The sequence below is a fragment of the Microcebus murinus genome, chromosome 10 (genome assembly GCF_040939455.1).
Source record: "Microcebus murinus isolate Inina chromosome 10, M.murinus_Inina_mat1.0, whole genome shotgun sequence".
In the NCBI taxonomy this organism is placed as follows: domain Eukaryota; kingdom Metazoa; phylum Chordata; class Mammalia; order Primates; family Cheirogaleidae; genus Microcebus; species Microcebus murinus.
In genome coordinates, this window is record NC_134113.1 from 51,071,066 (window position 1) to 51,087,544 (window position 16,479).

Sequence of the window (16,479 nt, forward strand, 5' to 3'; positions counted from 1 at the left end):
ACTGAGGAAGGAAATAGCAGAGGATGTAAACAGATGGAAATCCATTCCATGCTCGTGGATCGCCAGACTCAACATCATTAAAATGTCTATACTACCCAAACTGATCTACAGATTCAACGCAATACCTATTAAAACCCATCAGCATTCTTCACAGATATAGAAAAAATAATTTTACGCTTTGTATGGAACCAAAAAAGACCCCAAATATCAAGAGCAATTCTAGGCAACAAAAACAAAATGGGAGGTATTAATATGCCAGATATCAAACTATACTACAAAGCTGTAGTAATTAAAACAATATGGTATTGGCACAAAAATAGGAATATTGACCAGTGGAACAGATGTGTGAATGCTGATATAAAACCATCCTCATATAGCCATCTAATCTTTGACAAAGCAGACAAAAACATACACTGGGGAAAAGAATCCCTTTTCAATAAATGGTGCTGGGAAAACTGGATAGCCATTTGTAGAAGGCTAAAGCAGGACCCACACCTTTCACCTCTCACAAAAATCAACTCACGCTGGATAACAGACTTAAACCTAAGGTATGAAACTATTAGAATTCTAGAGGAAAACGTTGGAAACACTCTCCTAGACATAGGCCTAGGCAAAGAGTTTATGAAGAAGTCCCCAAAGGCAATCACAGCAGCAACAAAAATAAATAAATGGGACATGATGAAACTAAAAAGCTTCTGCACAGCCAAAGAAACAGTCATGAAAGTAATCTGGAATTTTCTTTGCAGGAATTTTTCCTACCAGTTCAATCTCTTTACTTATTGTAGGTTTATTCAGGTTTTCTGTTTCTTCTTAAGTCAGCTTAAGTAGTTAATATCTTTCTAGAAATTTATCCATTTTGTAATGGCAACAGTAATGTCCCCCTTTTCATTTCTGATTTTAATAATTTGAGTCTTCTTTCCTTTTTTCTTGATGGGTCTAGCTAAAAGTTTGTCAATTGTATTGATCTTTTCAAAGAACCAACTTTGTTTTGTTGATTTTCTGTTTTTCTGTTCTCTAATTTATTCTACTTTTTGTCTTTTGATTGGAGTGTTCATTTACTTTTAATGTAATTATTCACAAAATAGGAGTTACATGTGCTATTTTGCTGTGGGTTTTTTCCATGGGTTATTCCATTTTTTTGTTTGTTTTTGTCTTTTGTTTCTCTGTTTCTCCAATATGCTTTTTGTATGTGTTAAATATTTCTAGTGTACCATTTTAATTCCAGTGCTACTTTTACTCTATCTTTTTAGTGATTGCCCTGGGATTTTTTTAAAACAATCTAGTCTGGATTAATGCAAATTTAATTTCAACAATATACAAAAAATTTACTTTGGTATATTCCATTCCGTTTCCCTTTTTCTGTGCTATTACTGTCATGCAAATTACAACTTTACACATTATAAGCCCAAGAACACAGTTTTATAATTGTTGCTTTGTGCAGGTTGTCTTTTAAATCAAATAGAATAGTTACATACAAAAATATAGTCATACTGTTGTTTTTTTTTATATTTACTTTTGTAGTCACATCTACCAGTGCTTTTGATTTCTTTAGGTGGATTTGAGTTATTCTCAAGTGTGTATGTAAGCCTTAACCTGTAGGTTAAGTGTCTATCCAATGAGCATTTTCTTTGAGCATAATGTGAACACTCAAAAAGTTTAAGATTTTGGAACATTTTGGATTTCAAATTTTTGGATTAGAATGTTCAACCTGTATTTCTAGTAGAGCAGGTCTCTGCTAGCAACAGATTCTTTCAGATGTTGTTTATCTGGGGATGTCTTAATATCTCCATTTTTGAAGGTTGATTTTGCGGAATATAGAATACTTGATCTTTCTTTCAGCACTTTGAATATATTATCCCACTGCCTCTGCCCTCCGTAGTTTCTGATAAGAAGTCAGTTTTAGATCTTACTGAGGAACATTTTTGTATGTGATGAGTCACTTTTCTCTTTCTGCTGTTGTGCTTCTTTGCCATGACTCTTTGTCTTTGTCTTTCGACAATTTGAGTATGATGTTGTTAGGTTTGGATCTCTGAGTTTATCCTACTTGGAATTTGTTGAGCTTCCTGGATGTGCAGATTAGTGTTTTCATCAAATTTGTGATATTTTCAGCCATTCATTCTTCAAATATTTTGTCTGTTTCTTTCTCTCTTTTTTTTATGGGACTTCTATAATGTATATGTTGGAATGTTTGATGGTGGTCCACTAATCTCTGAGGCTGTGTTCATTAGTCTTCATTTCTTTTTCTTTCCATTTCTCAGACTGGATAATCTTAATAGATCTAGCTTAAGTTTGCTGATTCTTTTGCCATCTCCTATCTGCAAAGGTAAGCCCTCTAGTGCATTTTTTCATTTCAGTTATTGTACTTCTCTAAAATTTCTAATTGGTTCTTTTTTATAATTTCTATCTCTTTATTGATACTCTCAATATGGTGAGACGTTATTCACATACTATCCTTTAATTCTTTAGATATGGTTTCCTTTAGTTCATGAAATATGTATAATTGCTAATTTAAAGTCTTTGTCTAATAAGTGCAATATCTGGGCTTCCTCAGGAACAGTTTTTATTGACTGCTTTTTACCCCGTATTAGGGCCACACTTTTCTGTTTCTTGGTGTATCTAGGGATCTTATGTTGAGAAATGGGCATTTTAAATATTATAATTTAGCATAAATGGAAATCACATTTTCCCCTCTTCAGGGTTTGTTGCTGCTTGTTTCTGTGGTTGTCACTGCTGCTGCTGATCTTTGTTCAGTTACTTTCCTGAACTAATTCTATAAAATCTATATTGTCATGTGTGGCCTGGCCACTGAAGACTGTGTGCAGTAAGTTTGGTTATTAGTGAATGATTGAATTAGCTAGTGATTTCATTTAATGCCTGGTACCAGTAATTTTCTTTTCTCTTTGCCAAGTGGCTCTGTGTGAGTGTGGGGGGAGGGATGTATTTAGCACCCCAGCAGGCAGTTCTTGGCTCTTCCTCAGCCTTTTCATCTTGCTTATACAAAACCTCAAGGTCACTGAGAGGTGAGGCATTAAGGTGTTTTCAGGTCTTTCCTGGCCATGTGCCCTGTCCTACACATGCACATGGCATTCTATAAGCTCAGGAATATATTGGAACTTTTTAAAGCCCCCATGGACATCTCATTTCCTATTTTTTTTCTTTTCAGTCTTTTGGTTAACCTCTTGTTAACCTCTACTGGTACCACTGCCTCCAGCAGCTACAATCTTAAATAATTCCTGCCAGTTGCTTTCAGCAGATGCTTTGGTGATGGGGCTGTTTGCATAGTGTGAGCTTTGAGTGTGAGGTTAAAAAATGACAAATCCTAAGCATGGAGCTTTTCCTGGGAGTTAGACTGTCCTTTAATGTTATCTTTTAATGCCATTCTCACTTTTAAACATCTTGAATGTATCACTATTTTTCTTTATATTTTGTGCCTTTTAATTTCTTATTTATGAAATTTCTCCTTACTCTGAGGTTATCTAGATTTTTTTTTCTGATAAGGTGGTACTGTTGGCATTTTCATTTTCCACCTGGAATTGATTTGTATGTGGTATGATTAGGGTTTCAATTTTATGTTTTTCCATATGGATAGCCTGTTGTACCAGCCCCATTTATTGATATTCTCACCTTATTAATTTGCTTGGCCAGCTCTATCATAGGTCTGTTTTTGAATAGGCAAAGGTCTGTTTCTAAACTCTTTATTTTGTTCTGTCGGTTAGTTTTTCTTAGCCTATGCCATAATGTCACCTTCTTCAAAAGTGTTTTGACTGTTCCAAGTCTTTGTTCTTCCATTGAATTTATAGCTCAAATGGGAGAGAACTGACATCTTTAAATATTAATTCTTCCAAATTATGAATATGATAGTGTAGGTTTTCTTTACTGTCTTTCAGAAAAGTTCTATCATTTTATCCATGTAAATCTTAACATATCTTAAAGTAGATTTGTTCCTAGAAATATTATTTGTAAGCTATTGAAAATGGTATTTTTAAGAAATTATTTCCTAATTGTTATAGGTGGTTGGGGACAGAGTTCCTTTTTGTGTCCTGTGTATATTTTGTATTTTGATTTTGTGTTCGACAAACTTTATTAAACTCATTAATTCTCATAATTTAAGTTCTGTTGAGTCATCTATACAATCATGTAATCTGCCAGTAATAACAGTTTTCTTTTGTCCTTGCCAATCCTCATGGATTTATTTTTCTTGACTTACTATGTTATCAGGGACCTCCCACTAAAAAGAAGTGATAGCAGGACCTTTTGTCTTATTCCTGATCTAAGGCAAACACTTTCAGCATTTTATCATTATGTATGACTTTTTGTAGGTTTTATGTAGCAATCGTTTATCAAGTTAATGAAGTCCACTTATATTCCTAGTATTATAAGAATTTAGTTTTTTAAATCATGCATGGATATTGGATTTTATCATGCTGCTTTAAACTAATTAAATTTTTTAAAATTACGTTTTATTTCTCTCTTTAGCAAAGAAGTTTGTAATCCTGATATCGGCGGCAAGATTATAATGTGTCCTCAATGTGATAGGCTTTGTCCATTCTGGAAACTCAATATTACTTGCGAGTCCTCAAAGGTAATTTTTGTTATTCCAAATTGTTACACATATTAAAAGCCTTTTTTCTTCTTATAATTTAGGTATAGAAATTGTATCTTATTTCCTCTGAGAAATTCAGAAAGGTATTTTTCAACTAAACTACCAAACATTCTGGATGGCAGTTATACAGTGAATGTGTTTTTCCTTTTATAAATAATAATTTGAGATTCAAAGCCTTATTTAAAATCTCATGGAGGGTCAGTGAGGAAATGGTAGAATCAAAACCTTTTATTTCAAGTAATCAAAGTAGGAATCTCAAACCCAGTTTATGAATACTTCTTAATAGATTTACTATTAATGTGTTACAGGTTGAGTATCCCTTAATCTGAAATGCTTAGGACCAGAAGGGTTTTGGAATTTGGGGTTTTTTTTCAGATTTTGGAACATTTGCATTGTACTTACCAGTTGGGCATCTCTAATCCAAAAGTCTAGAATTTGAAATGCTCCTACAAACATTTGTTTTGAAGTATGTCGATGCTCAAAAAGTTTTGGATGATTTTGACGCATTTCGGATTTCAGATTTTTAGGTTATGGATACTCAACCATTGTATTTTCCTTAATTCAAGTATGTAGAAATTTGTGATTTGTATTTGTGTTTTCCCCCTCTTTCAAAGTGTGCTGAAACTATGCTTGAGTTGTTAAAGACCCTGCTGGTCAGATTTAGACTATATCTATAAATATGCATAAGAAAGATTTTATCTGTAAGTGATAAAAGGTATTTGTCTCACAACATTCCCACAAAACACATCTGGGTTTCCTTATACAAGCAGATGGTCTTGAGCTCTATGACTTCGTAAAATCCAGGGGGTTTAGAATAAGTATTGAAAAGGGAGGGAGCTTACTGAAAGCAGGCTAGAAATTCTAGACAGAAAGAAAGATGATCAGCTTACTTCAGAGCATTTTCCTGACATATTGTTCCCTTTTGTTATGAATATGGTCTTCTCCCTACACCCTTGTTCTGCCATGAGAGTTTAGGAATCGTTATATGGCCCTAGGACACTTTGATCTACTCCATGTAAGTCTGATTTTTAACTGAATGTATTGCTGTTATAGGGATGCCACTTTATATTTTATACTTTGCAAAGTTCTTGTAATTACCAGTGTTGGCACACAACTCGGTGAGATAGGAGGGACCGGCATTTTCTCCATTTTACAGATTAAAATACTGAGGCTCTCAGAGATTAAATTTAATGTTATCAAGATCACCCACCTAGTAACTGGCAAAGCCAGAAAGTTACGGCATTCCTTGGCATTAACGTACCACGTCTAGTGGTACCAGGCACTTCACTCTCAAATCAGCTCTATGTTGGAAAAATTGCTCCACCGCTTAGTTAAACTGATTGCAGGGTGTTGTCAACACATGGACGTTTATACTTAATTTATGAATTAAAATAGATTTCATTGCCTCCTCCCCCAAACCAACAGATTCTATGCTATGAATATCTGTTGTAGATCACACAGAGTAAAAGGTTTGAAGTTAGTAAGAGGGAAGCCGCCTTCCAGTGAAGTTGGCTCATAGATTAAAGATCACCAGTTAGCACACTTCCCTGAGGCATTGGATTTAGGGCAAATGCCAATGATAATACCAAAGGCAAATTTTACTCCACAAAAGTACCAGTGGAGATCCCATTTTCCTCAAGAAGTTCTCTCCCCGGCACTCCCCAGCCCCACCTTGTCACTCTCTCATTTCTCCTGCTCCACCTACCCATCCTCAAGCACACGACTTTCAAATATGTCCTGGTGTACGTTCCATTTTGGTAAAAATGAATCTTTGATTCTATTCTAGTTTCCTGAAGGATCCTTTGAGTCTTGTCAGAGTGATTTACAAAGGGAAAAGAACATGGAGTATGAGTAAAAGGATGAAATGGGGAAAAAAAAGTTTAAGAGAAAAAGAGTACTTTTTCTGGCTTTTCTATTTGTTGGTTAATTCAATTATTTCTTCACTCATACATTTATTTATATATTCATTTCTACCTTTTTCTTTTGGAAAGAGATAGACTACTCACTAATTGGCATGTATGCTAAAAGAGCTAAAAAATTAGAAATAGAAATATGATATCAGGACCGAGGAAGGGGGTTGATATTGTTTTTGTGATTAAGAATTGAATAGGTTCTTAGCTTTCTGGATGGGAAGATAAAAGGGAGACATGATAAGTTCTAATAATTTGTTCTTAAAAGCACATTAAGTTATAAAATTCTGATTTTGCTTCTTTGCAGGAAGAAAGCAAGATTCTGATTGGTTTCAGTGCTTGAAATCATCATGCCTTCATAGGCAGCTTTCTCTTTTCTTTCCTGCACCATGGGACTAAAGCAGTGTGCTAACTCAGGGCTGCTATTAACACAACCCAGCTGTCTTGTCCTCTCTCTGCCATCCTGCCAAGCAAGCCAAGCTAGGCAAGAAAGCCCCTTGCTTACCTTCTCCCCTAATTCCTACTTCCATGTAGCTCCTGGAACACAGAGCAGAGAAGCCAGCCATATTTATTCTTTCTCTTGGGATCTTGACTCTCACACACATGGCAAGAATGCTGACTTCATCCAGGCCTAACTTCTCATAGGAGTGTAAGGCATGATCTTTGCATTGAGCTAGGCATTTGGGGTGATCTTGTCATTGGCAGTAAACCTACTGTTTCTTGCTGCTCCTGTTTTCTTTCTAGCACTGACAGATGTGTTTCCATTGACTTTTTCTCACAAGAGTAGAGCTAAGAATACACAGGTGGGATTCTTTCTGTCTGTGGCGGGCGGACAGAGGCATCAGCGCAGGTAGGATGGTATCAGAGAGAGAGGCTTGCATTGATTCCTAAAACAGGAGTGGCATTGGGCAGAATCTTCAATAATAATAGCATTATAACCTGCAGGACTAATTTTCATAGGACTTTTCTTACAATAACTTGCAATAAAGGCTAAGGTGTAACATTAAAAGATAAGTTGGTGACGATGGTGACGATAGGAGTCAAAGCTAAAAGATTTGAAATTCGTGGTCTGTGGAGTCCCAGGACTAGAGGAGTAGGTGGAGAGCATTGTTCCCCAGAGCAGTCCCACATTTATTAATTCTGTCTCCCTTGAGCAGGATTTTTGAGAAGAATAATTGGATGACAGGCAATTTGGGGTTGTGCTTTCTGATCAAGGTCCATGTGGATGATTGAGGGGGTATCTATATGCTTTGGAAACAGATGGATGACAAGGTGGATATTCTTTAATAAAATAACATAACTAAAGTTATTACATAGGTGAAAGCTCATCCACTTTACATGAGGATAAAGGGCAACCCCCCAAAATTACCTTAAAACAAAGTAGACTTCCTACTTAGAAGTAGCTTTGCATTTTCTTTAGCATTTAAAGTTTGCTTTTTCTATCTATAGCTTCTTTTTCTACCCCATCCTTGTCTTCTTTATATTTCATAGGACGTATCATAAAGTAAACATAATATGCTTGCCACTTTTTCCATTATCTTTATGGATCTCTTTTTAGGAAACTAAAAATGCTCACTAACAAAAAATTAGTATTAACTTTTTCCTGAAAGATTTTCAAGGAAATCATAGAGATAGGCCACTTACATACTAGCAAAGAGATAAAAATGTAGTAGAACTAGTTAATAGAGCCTTCTTTGGACAGATATGTTATTTATCATTCATGATCATTGTACTAATTGTAATATTAGCAAAAGCACCTGGGCATCCTTTATTTCAATGGAAGTATCTGTCAGGGACAGTAGAAAAGCCATCATTGGGTTTGAAGAAACAGAGCTTTCCTGGAGTCTTAGGGTTGAACTTCTCTTAACAAGAAAAGCAGGAATTCTGGAATTTACTCTCTGACCTGATAAGATGTAAATCTTAAATCTAGAAGTTGCCTTGAGGTCACTGTATTTTTAGAGCCATACTACTTCCTCCAATTCACTGTGACAGCTCATAAAATGAGGCTGTGATTCAAGCCTAATAGAGGCTTTAAACTGAGTGGAATTTTAGCAGCTACACCTATTTCTTTATCCCAATATGGAAAGTTCCATTGGAAAATGCACCCTGGTTAATACAGCACTATAGAGAGTGAGACATGACATCTATGAGCATGTAGTAGATATGGTGATTGTTAAACTAGGTATCAGTTTAAAAAGAATTTCAGACTATAGAATATACAAAGCATTTCATAGTTACTGAATTCTAATAAGTGGAGAACGTGATTCATTTATATGTCATTATTGTATCTTCCAGCAATTGTGCATCTTTGACAGTTTTGGAACCCTGGTCTTTGCAGTATTTATGGGGGTATGGGGTAAGTTATTTTTATTTTTTTCATGCACTCAATTGAATAATATTATACAGTTTTATGTAGGATATCAAAGTAACCCACTTTTAGGGCCTTGGATTGCCCAAGCTTCAACTACTCTAGAACTCTATTTATAACTCTGAGGACATTATATCAGTTAGCTTTTACTAGCTAACTAGGTAATATAAAAACCTAGCTCACAATATAATGGCTTCAAACAACAAACCTGATTTCTCATTTTATTATTTCTCATCATTCTCTGGGTCAGTGGTGAGGATCTTCAGGCACAGGCTGGCTCACTGATCTCTGCAGTGAGCTGGCAGCCCCCCTGGGGCTATATGGTCAGGCAGCCTGGTTTGGTCTGTGGGGCTCAGCTGGGCAGACTTTCCTTTGCTCCACATAGGCTCTCGTCCTCCCATAGGCTAGCCCAAGATTCTCACGTGGTTTCTGGGTTCCAAAGAGAAGCAAGAGAGGACAAACTCCAGTGCATAGATGTTTTTTAAACCTGTGGTTGCATCAAGTTTGCTCATGTCCCATCAGCTAAAGTAAGTCACGGCCAAACCAGCATCAGTGTGGAGAGGTGGGAGTACTGCCCAGTGGCTTGGATCCAGGTAGCATGATTCATTTGAAGCCATTATTACAACAATCCCCATAGCTGGGATCCAACCTAATTTTTATGGGGGTGGGGATGGGGGTGGGAGGAAGCAGCAACACAGTGATTCTGGGTGAGCTTTCTTCTTTATACACTTCGATATGAGTGAATATTTAATAAGTCTGTGCTACTCTTATAATAACAACAACTTTTATCTACTAAGTAGAGCAGATATAATTTCTATATAGCAGCTTTAACATTGTGCATGTTATCTGTATAGCATCATTAATATAAGGAAGCAATTGTCATTTTCTTTAAATGCAGCCTTTTAAATGTTTAATTGACGTAAATGTTCCAGGAGTGAAAAAGAAATTTCCATTTTCAAAAATAAGTGTATTCCCAATTTCATTGTGTAAGTCTGGGGAACAAGAGAGTTCAGGTTATAGGAAGGTGGAGGAAGAAACCGAATCGGGCCTCTTGTTCTTGAGAGGACGACACATCAGCACGTGTAACTCACAGAGACAGTTATTTAGGTGTCCTCTGCCCTGGTTTTCTTTGGCAGTGGTTGTGCCTATGGGTCACCATGTGGATCACAGAACAGACAATCCAATTATTTCATACATTCTTTCAGAGATATTAGTTGCCACTCCTCATAAAGTGCCCCGTAAGGTGGCAAGACTTTCCGATAAGCTACATCGGCATTCAGCGTTGAGCATACGTTGGCTGGAGACCAAACTCTGGCCTAACACCTGACACACACAAGAATAAAGATCAAATGTATGTATTAAGATCCTCTGCACTCTTCCATTGTAAAATACATCATTTTTTTTCCAGTAAGAGCTTAGGTGCTAAACACATGAGTCAGCACTTTTAACTATTATCTTCACTGTACTCCCAGCACTGATTTGTAATCTGTAAAATTCTGTAATAGCACATCTATTGAACTCTGTATGCTAATGGATGCTGATAGCCCTAATATAAAGAAGATATTTGAAATAAAGCAAATATATAAAACTTCGGACACTGGAAAGGCAGACCTCAAATTTCCTTTCTCTGATCATAACACCGTGTTTATAGAACTAACATATGCATTGGCAGCTGATTTTATTTCATTTGATTTTAGAATGCAGAAAACATTTCATTACTGCTTGTGGCATCATATGTATGTCTTTAAGGATATATATGTATGAGAAACATTTTATTTTAACTGCTTTATGTTGCTTTCCTTGTTATTTCTGCCTTATGAGAGCTACTGCTGGGAACCAAGTTACAGAAGGTAGGAAATTGCAAAACTGAACAGGCAGAAGGCTTGTGTGAAATTATTCATATCACCATCATCATATTCCTATAGCATCTCCTTTGTGTCCAGATGCATATGGCACTTATTTTTCTGCTTCCTAGAAATTATAAAAGTTGACATATTGAGAGTAGAAAACCTTTTATAATGAATATAAAACAGTCATATACTTATCTGAAAAATATCCACCCTTTTAGGCCAAGGCAGCCCACCAATTCAAAGTGACTTGTAGATTCCTTACCTACGTCCATCTGATTCTCCCTGGCTCAGCTGCTTGGCTGCATGACTGCAATTTTTAATTTTCACCTTTATGGGTGAGTTCTAAACTAGGTCTAATGATTTCCATAAAAACACCAATCACCTGGCTCACTAAGGAGAGGGTTCTGGAAGCCTGTCCATCTGCAATTAGGGAACCAGGAAACAGCTATTGCTCTGTCCTGCGCTGCTCCTGCTGGATCTGCACCAGCAAAATAATGCAGCTCCTACTGCCACCACCCTCCATTCAACTCAGTTTCTGACTAAATGACACACAGGTGCATCTGATGGCCATTCCAAAAATCACATCTGGGACCCTAGCTGCAAGAGAGTCTGAGAAACACCATTTTAACCTTCTAGTCTTTGAATTAGGAAGTTGCAGTAAAGGCTGAGCAAGCTAATCTATCTTAGCTTCCTTTGTGAGTAAAGAGGTCTAAATAATTTCAAAGCTTATTAAACCATCCCAGGCCTTCAACAGCAAACTCTTATAGCAACCAGAATACTCCCATCTACCGGAGTGTGTCTCTTGTCCCTAGGCATTGCAGGATATAACACCACCAGTGCTTTACTGCTCTGAGCCCCCTTTTTTGTATACAGGCATCTGATGCATGGTTTCTTTAGATGTGTAATAATATCATGATTATTCTAATCATGGCAATTTCTTAAAATAAGACAACAGTGAATATTGCCACATAGATGGACTCTTCCTTTCACAAAAGATTCCTAGGTACATTGTCAATGAACAGTAATATTTTGAAAGGAATCTTTTTTTCCTAAGCAGTTGGTCTCAACAGTGGGCTTAAAATATTCAGTACACCATGATGTAAACAGATGTGCTGTCGTCCAGGCTTAATTGTTCCATTTAGAGACCAAAGGCAGAGTAGGTTTAGCATAATTTTTAAGGACATTGGGATTTGGGGAATGGCAAATGAGTATTGGCTTCCACGTAAAGTCACCAGCTGCATTAGCCCCTAACAAGAGAGACAGCCTGCCCTTTGAAGCTTTGAAACCAGACATTGACTTATCCTCTCTATCTATGAAAGTCCTAAATGGCATCTTCTTCCAATAGAAAGATGTTTTGTTTACACTGAAAATATGTTGTTTACTGTAGCCATCTTCTTAGCTAGATCTTCTGGATAACTTGCTACAACTTCATCAGCATTGCTACTTCATCTTGTACTTTTATCTTATAGAGCTGGCTTCTTTCCTTAAACCTCATGAATCAATCATGCTACCTTCACCCTTTTCTTCTGCAGCTTTCTCACTTGTCTCAGCCTTTATAGAATTGAAGAGACTTAGGGCCTTGCTCTGGATTAGGTTTTGGCTTGAAGGAATGTTGTAGCTGGTTTGACCTTCTATCCAGACCACTAATACTTTCTCTGTATCAATTATAAAGTTGTTTTGCTTTCTTATCATTCATGTGTTCACTGCAATAGTACTTTTAATTTCCTTCGAGTACTTTTCGTTTGCATTAACAACTTGGCTATTGGGTGCAAGAGGCCTAGCTTTCATCCTGTCTTGGCTTTCAACATGCCTTCCTTACTAAATTACTCAAATTTTGATTTAAAATGAGAGATGTCCCACTCTTCCTTTCACTTGAACACTTTGAGGATATTGTAGGGTATTTACTTGGCCTAATAACAATATTATTGTGTCTCAAGGAATAGGAAGGCCTGATGACAGGGAGAGAGATATATAGGGAAATGGCTGGTCAGTGGAGCAGTCAAAACACACACCCAACATTTATTGATTCAGTTGACGATCTTATATGGACATACTTCATGGTGCACCAAAGGGAATTACAATATAACATCAAAGATCACAGATCACCAAAACAGATATAATAATAATGAAAAAGTTTGAAATGTTGTGAGAATTACCAAAATGTGACACAGAGATATGAAGGGAGCATATGCTGTTAAAAAAATGGCTCCAGTAGACTTGCTCAACACAGCATTGCCACAAATCTTCAATCTGCAAAGAACAAACACACACACAAAAACATGGTATCTGCAAAGTGCAATGAAACAGGATGTGCCTGTACAGAGTCCTGAGGGCCCAAGTAGAATGGTATAGCAGAGAGCGGTGGAGAGTGGATGGTCATGCTGAGAGGGGAGCAGTTGGAGCCAGCTGGGACCTCTGAGGGGTTGGTTCCTCAGGTGGAGGGGGTCCTCCAGGTTCTGGCATTGTGTCATTCAATTCATTTATTCAGTGCATTTATTCATTAAGTGCCTGCTATGTGCTAGTGCTTCAGCTGTGAATAAAACAAAATCCTGGCCCCTTGTGAAGGTGACATTCTGGTGCACGTGGTAGATAGTAAGCCTAGAAGCAAATATAGGTCAGGATGCTTGAGACCTACATATTCTGAATAGCAGAAGAGGGGCAGACATAAGGAGTACAGTGTGCCATTTCTGAGAGCACTACCACTGCTTTAGGGGTGGGGGCGTATGCCATACCCATGGTAGAATTGTCTGGTAAGTTAAAAAGTGGGGTCCTGTTGGATGGCAGTCTATGGATGTTTATCATGGAGATGCAGAGCCTAGGGTGCTTTAGTAAGCCAGTGTCATATGTTACACTGCTTCATATGCGACCCAAGGAGGGTTGGCTCATGGGTGGTTCATCCCCCCGCCTGAACCCCAGCAGGGGTCTCTTTTGGGAGTCCCTGCCACATGAGGCCAGCATGGGTCCAATGCCAGCAAGACCAGCCAGTCATAGCCTGGTCCACAAAGTTACCGGATGCCCTGTAGATTTGCATCCCATTGACAGAGGCAGATTCATTTCCCCACAGCAGGAACAAGTGCACAAATGGCTGGGTAGTTTCTCAGCAGTAGAGCCATCATTCTCCATACTCAATACTCAACAGTTTGAACCTGATCTCCGTATCTAGGTTATTACTACTCTAACTTACTGTTTTTGGAAAAGTAGCATTCAAAATAAACACTGCTGGGAACCAGATGCTTTTAAACATTCTAGTTGTCTGCACCACTGGGGGTATCGAGTTCATGCTCTTCACAGCTTCATCCCAGGATTCCTACTGCAGGGTCTGTAGGATTTCATTCTGGCTCTCTTCACCCTCTACTCCAATGATTCAGTGATTCTCAACCCTGACTGCTTCTTAGAGCTTTAAAAAAGAAATAACCAATTAACTCAGAATCTCAGGGGTGGTGCCCAGGCTCAGTGCTTTTTGAAAGCAGCTTGGTGCTTCTTGTGAACTACCACTCTGCACCTCATTTAGTGATCTCATCTGCTCATTGGCCCCGGTTGCCACTTAAAACAATAAAAATCCAGCTCAGCCCAGATCTTCCTCCTGCATTCTAGACTTTCACCTGCCTACCAGGCAGTTCTCCTTGAGTAACCCACATGCACCTGACCATAATCAAACCAGTTGTCTTCTCTCTCCTCTTACTGCACTTCTTATTCCAGGGAATGGCCCTAGAATTTAGGGTATTGCCCAGGCCAGAAACACAGCTGGCATCCTTGACTTCTTCCTGCCCCTTCTATCATCCCTGCCTCCAATCAGTCTACCTGCCCCACATCCCTCAAGTATACCGCCTCATCCTGTACCTGCCAGTAGGGCTCCCTGCTCTAGTCTCACTCTAGACACCTTAAGTGTCTCTTCCACCTGTAAGTTGAACTCCGAACTCCTTTCAAGGCACACAGAGTCCTTTGTGATGTTCCCCTGTGGCTCTTTCACCCAGCTGCCCCTCCCTCATCACACCCCACACTCACTGCCAGACTATTGGCAGTTTGGGGACAGTACCTGGCCCTCTGGCCGCCTTGCTGTAGTGTGTGCAGCTCCATGGGAGGAGTGGCCTTAACATTCCACCTACTACCACCTTCAACTGATGAGCTCTGAGTCATCTCAAGAGTCATCACAGTGGTCCCCTCCTCTGGGCAGGCCTGCCCTGCAGTGTCCGATTCAGGGGTCCTCAAACTTTTTAAACAGGGGGCCAGTTCACTGTCCCTCAGACCGTTGGAGAGTGCGCACTGTGGGCCCGGGACCAGTCGGCTGCTAAGCATTTCAGGCAGCAGCGGCAAAAACACCCGGAGGGCCGGATAAATGTGCTAGGCAGCCCACATGTGGCCGGCGGGCCGTAGTTTGAGGACACCTGGGTTAGATGTTCTGGTTGTGCCAGAACAGCCCGTGCTTACCTTTATCATGGCCTTCTTGCTCATGTGCTATACTGGTCACTTCCAGTACAGTATAATTCCCATGCTCCTAAAAGCTCCTTGAAGCAGGGACTACGTCTTGTTTCTCTTTATTCTCAGTGCATAATAGACAATCAAAAAATATTTGTAGATACCACAGTGGTAATTCCAGAATTCCTATGTAGGAAGGGCTTGGGGGCAACAGTTTGATTGGAAAAGTGGTGTGAGGAGATTTACCCTCAAACTGCGCTTTTCAATTAACATTTAGTGTTTTTATTTAGTATTTGAAGTTACAAATTTTGAAAAAATAATGATTCCTAGAAATTACCTCATTCATACTTTACACAAGATTGAGAAAAATGTCATTTTTCTATATGAAAGACTATTAATTTATTTGGGGAGTTCTAAAGCATTTCCCCCCTTATACCCGCCCCTTAAGAAGGAAGGGAGGGAGGGGAAGGAGGGATGCAGGGGAGAGCAGACAGAAGGATGGACCATGAGCCACTTTGGAATCACGATACCCATTCGTGTTTTTATTGGCTGTAAAGTGCAGGAGCAGATGCTTCAGCGTCAGACATACATGCCTTCTGCCCCTCCTGGCACTGCTTTCCCATAGCTTTTGTCTGTTTCACAAGTGTTTTAAACTATCAACATTTTCTTTAAAAATCATTTTTCTCTTTTAGATATTAGTGTCAGCTATAAATTTGGTTTTATTTACCATATATAAAAGCATTATGGCTAATTAATAGTATTCGGCACAGATTTCTGCCATCGTTGAAGACCCACATGATCCTGTTGTGTCTCTCTCTTTGTTAGTTACCTTGTTTTTGGAGTTTTGGAAGCGGCGCCAGGCAGAACTCGAGTATGAATGGGACACTGTTGAGTTACAGCAGGAAGAACAAGCCCGGCCAGAATATGAAGCACAGTGTACTCACGTGGTGATAAATGAGATTACTCAGGTAAGGCAAAAGCTATCGAGATGTAACTCAGTCTGTTTACTGCAGTGGTTCTCATCCTTGGCTGTCCGTTGGAATCACCTGGGGAGCGTAAAAAATATTGATGCCTGGGTTCCATCAGTACATACGATGACAGTACATGGTAGCCTGGGGTGTGTTCTGAGTGTAGGGATTGTTTAAAGCTCCTCTGCTTATTCTAATGTACAGCCAAGGTGAAGAAGTACTGCTTAGAACAGTGGACCTAGGAGACAAATGTGGTCCCTTCATTCATAATAATACTAAAAATTAAAAAAAATTAGACCATGGTATAGATGTATATGGAAAGATGCATTGGTTTTATAGTTGATTCTCAATTTTTCACATGCTC

The 16,479-nt window shown here is 38.6% G+C and overlaps 1 protein-coding gene across 3 annotated transcripts in view; it reads left to right on the forward strand.

Moving 5' to 3' along the window:
- Positions 1–16,479, forward strand: part of ANO6 (anoctamin 6) — a 185,252-nt gene that overhangs the window by 134,832 nt on the left and 33,941 nt on the right. For all 3 annotated transcript variants that reach the window (XM_012748410.2, XM_012748487.3, XM_012748617.3), the window contains 3 exons: positions 4,477–4,582; positions 8,809–8,869; positions 15,973–16,115. In XM_012748410.2, coding sequence (XP_012603864.1) covers positions 4,477–4,582; positions 8,809–8,869; positions 15,973–16,115 — 310 coding nt within the window. The remainder of the gene's footprint in view (positions 1–4,476; positions 4,583–8,808; positions 8,870–15,972; positions 16,116–16,479) is intronic.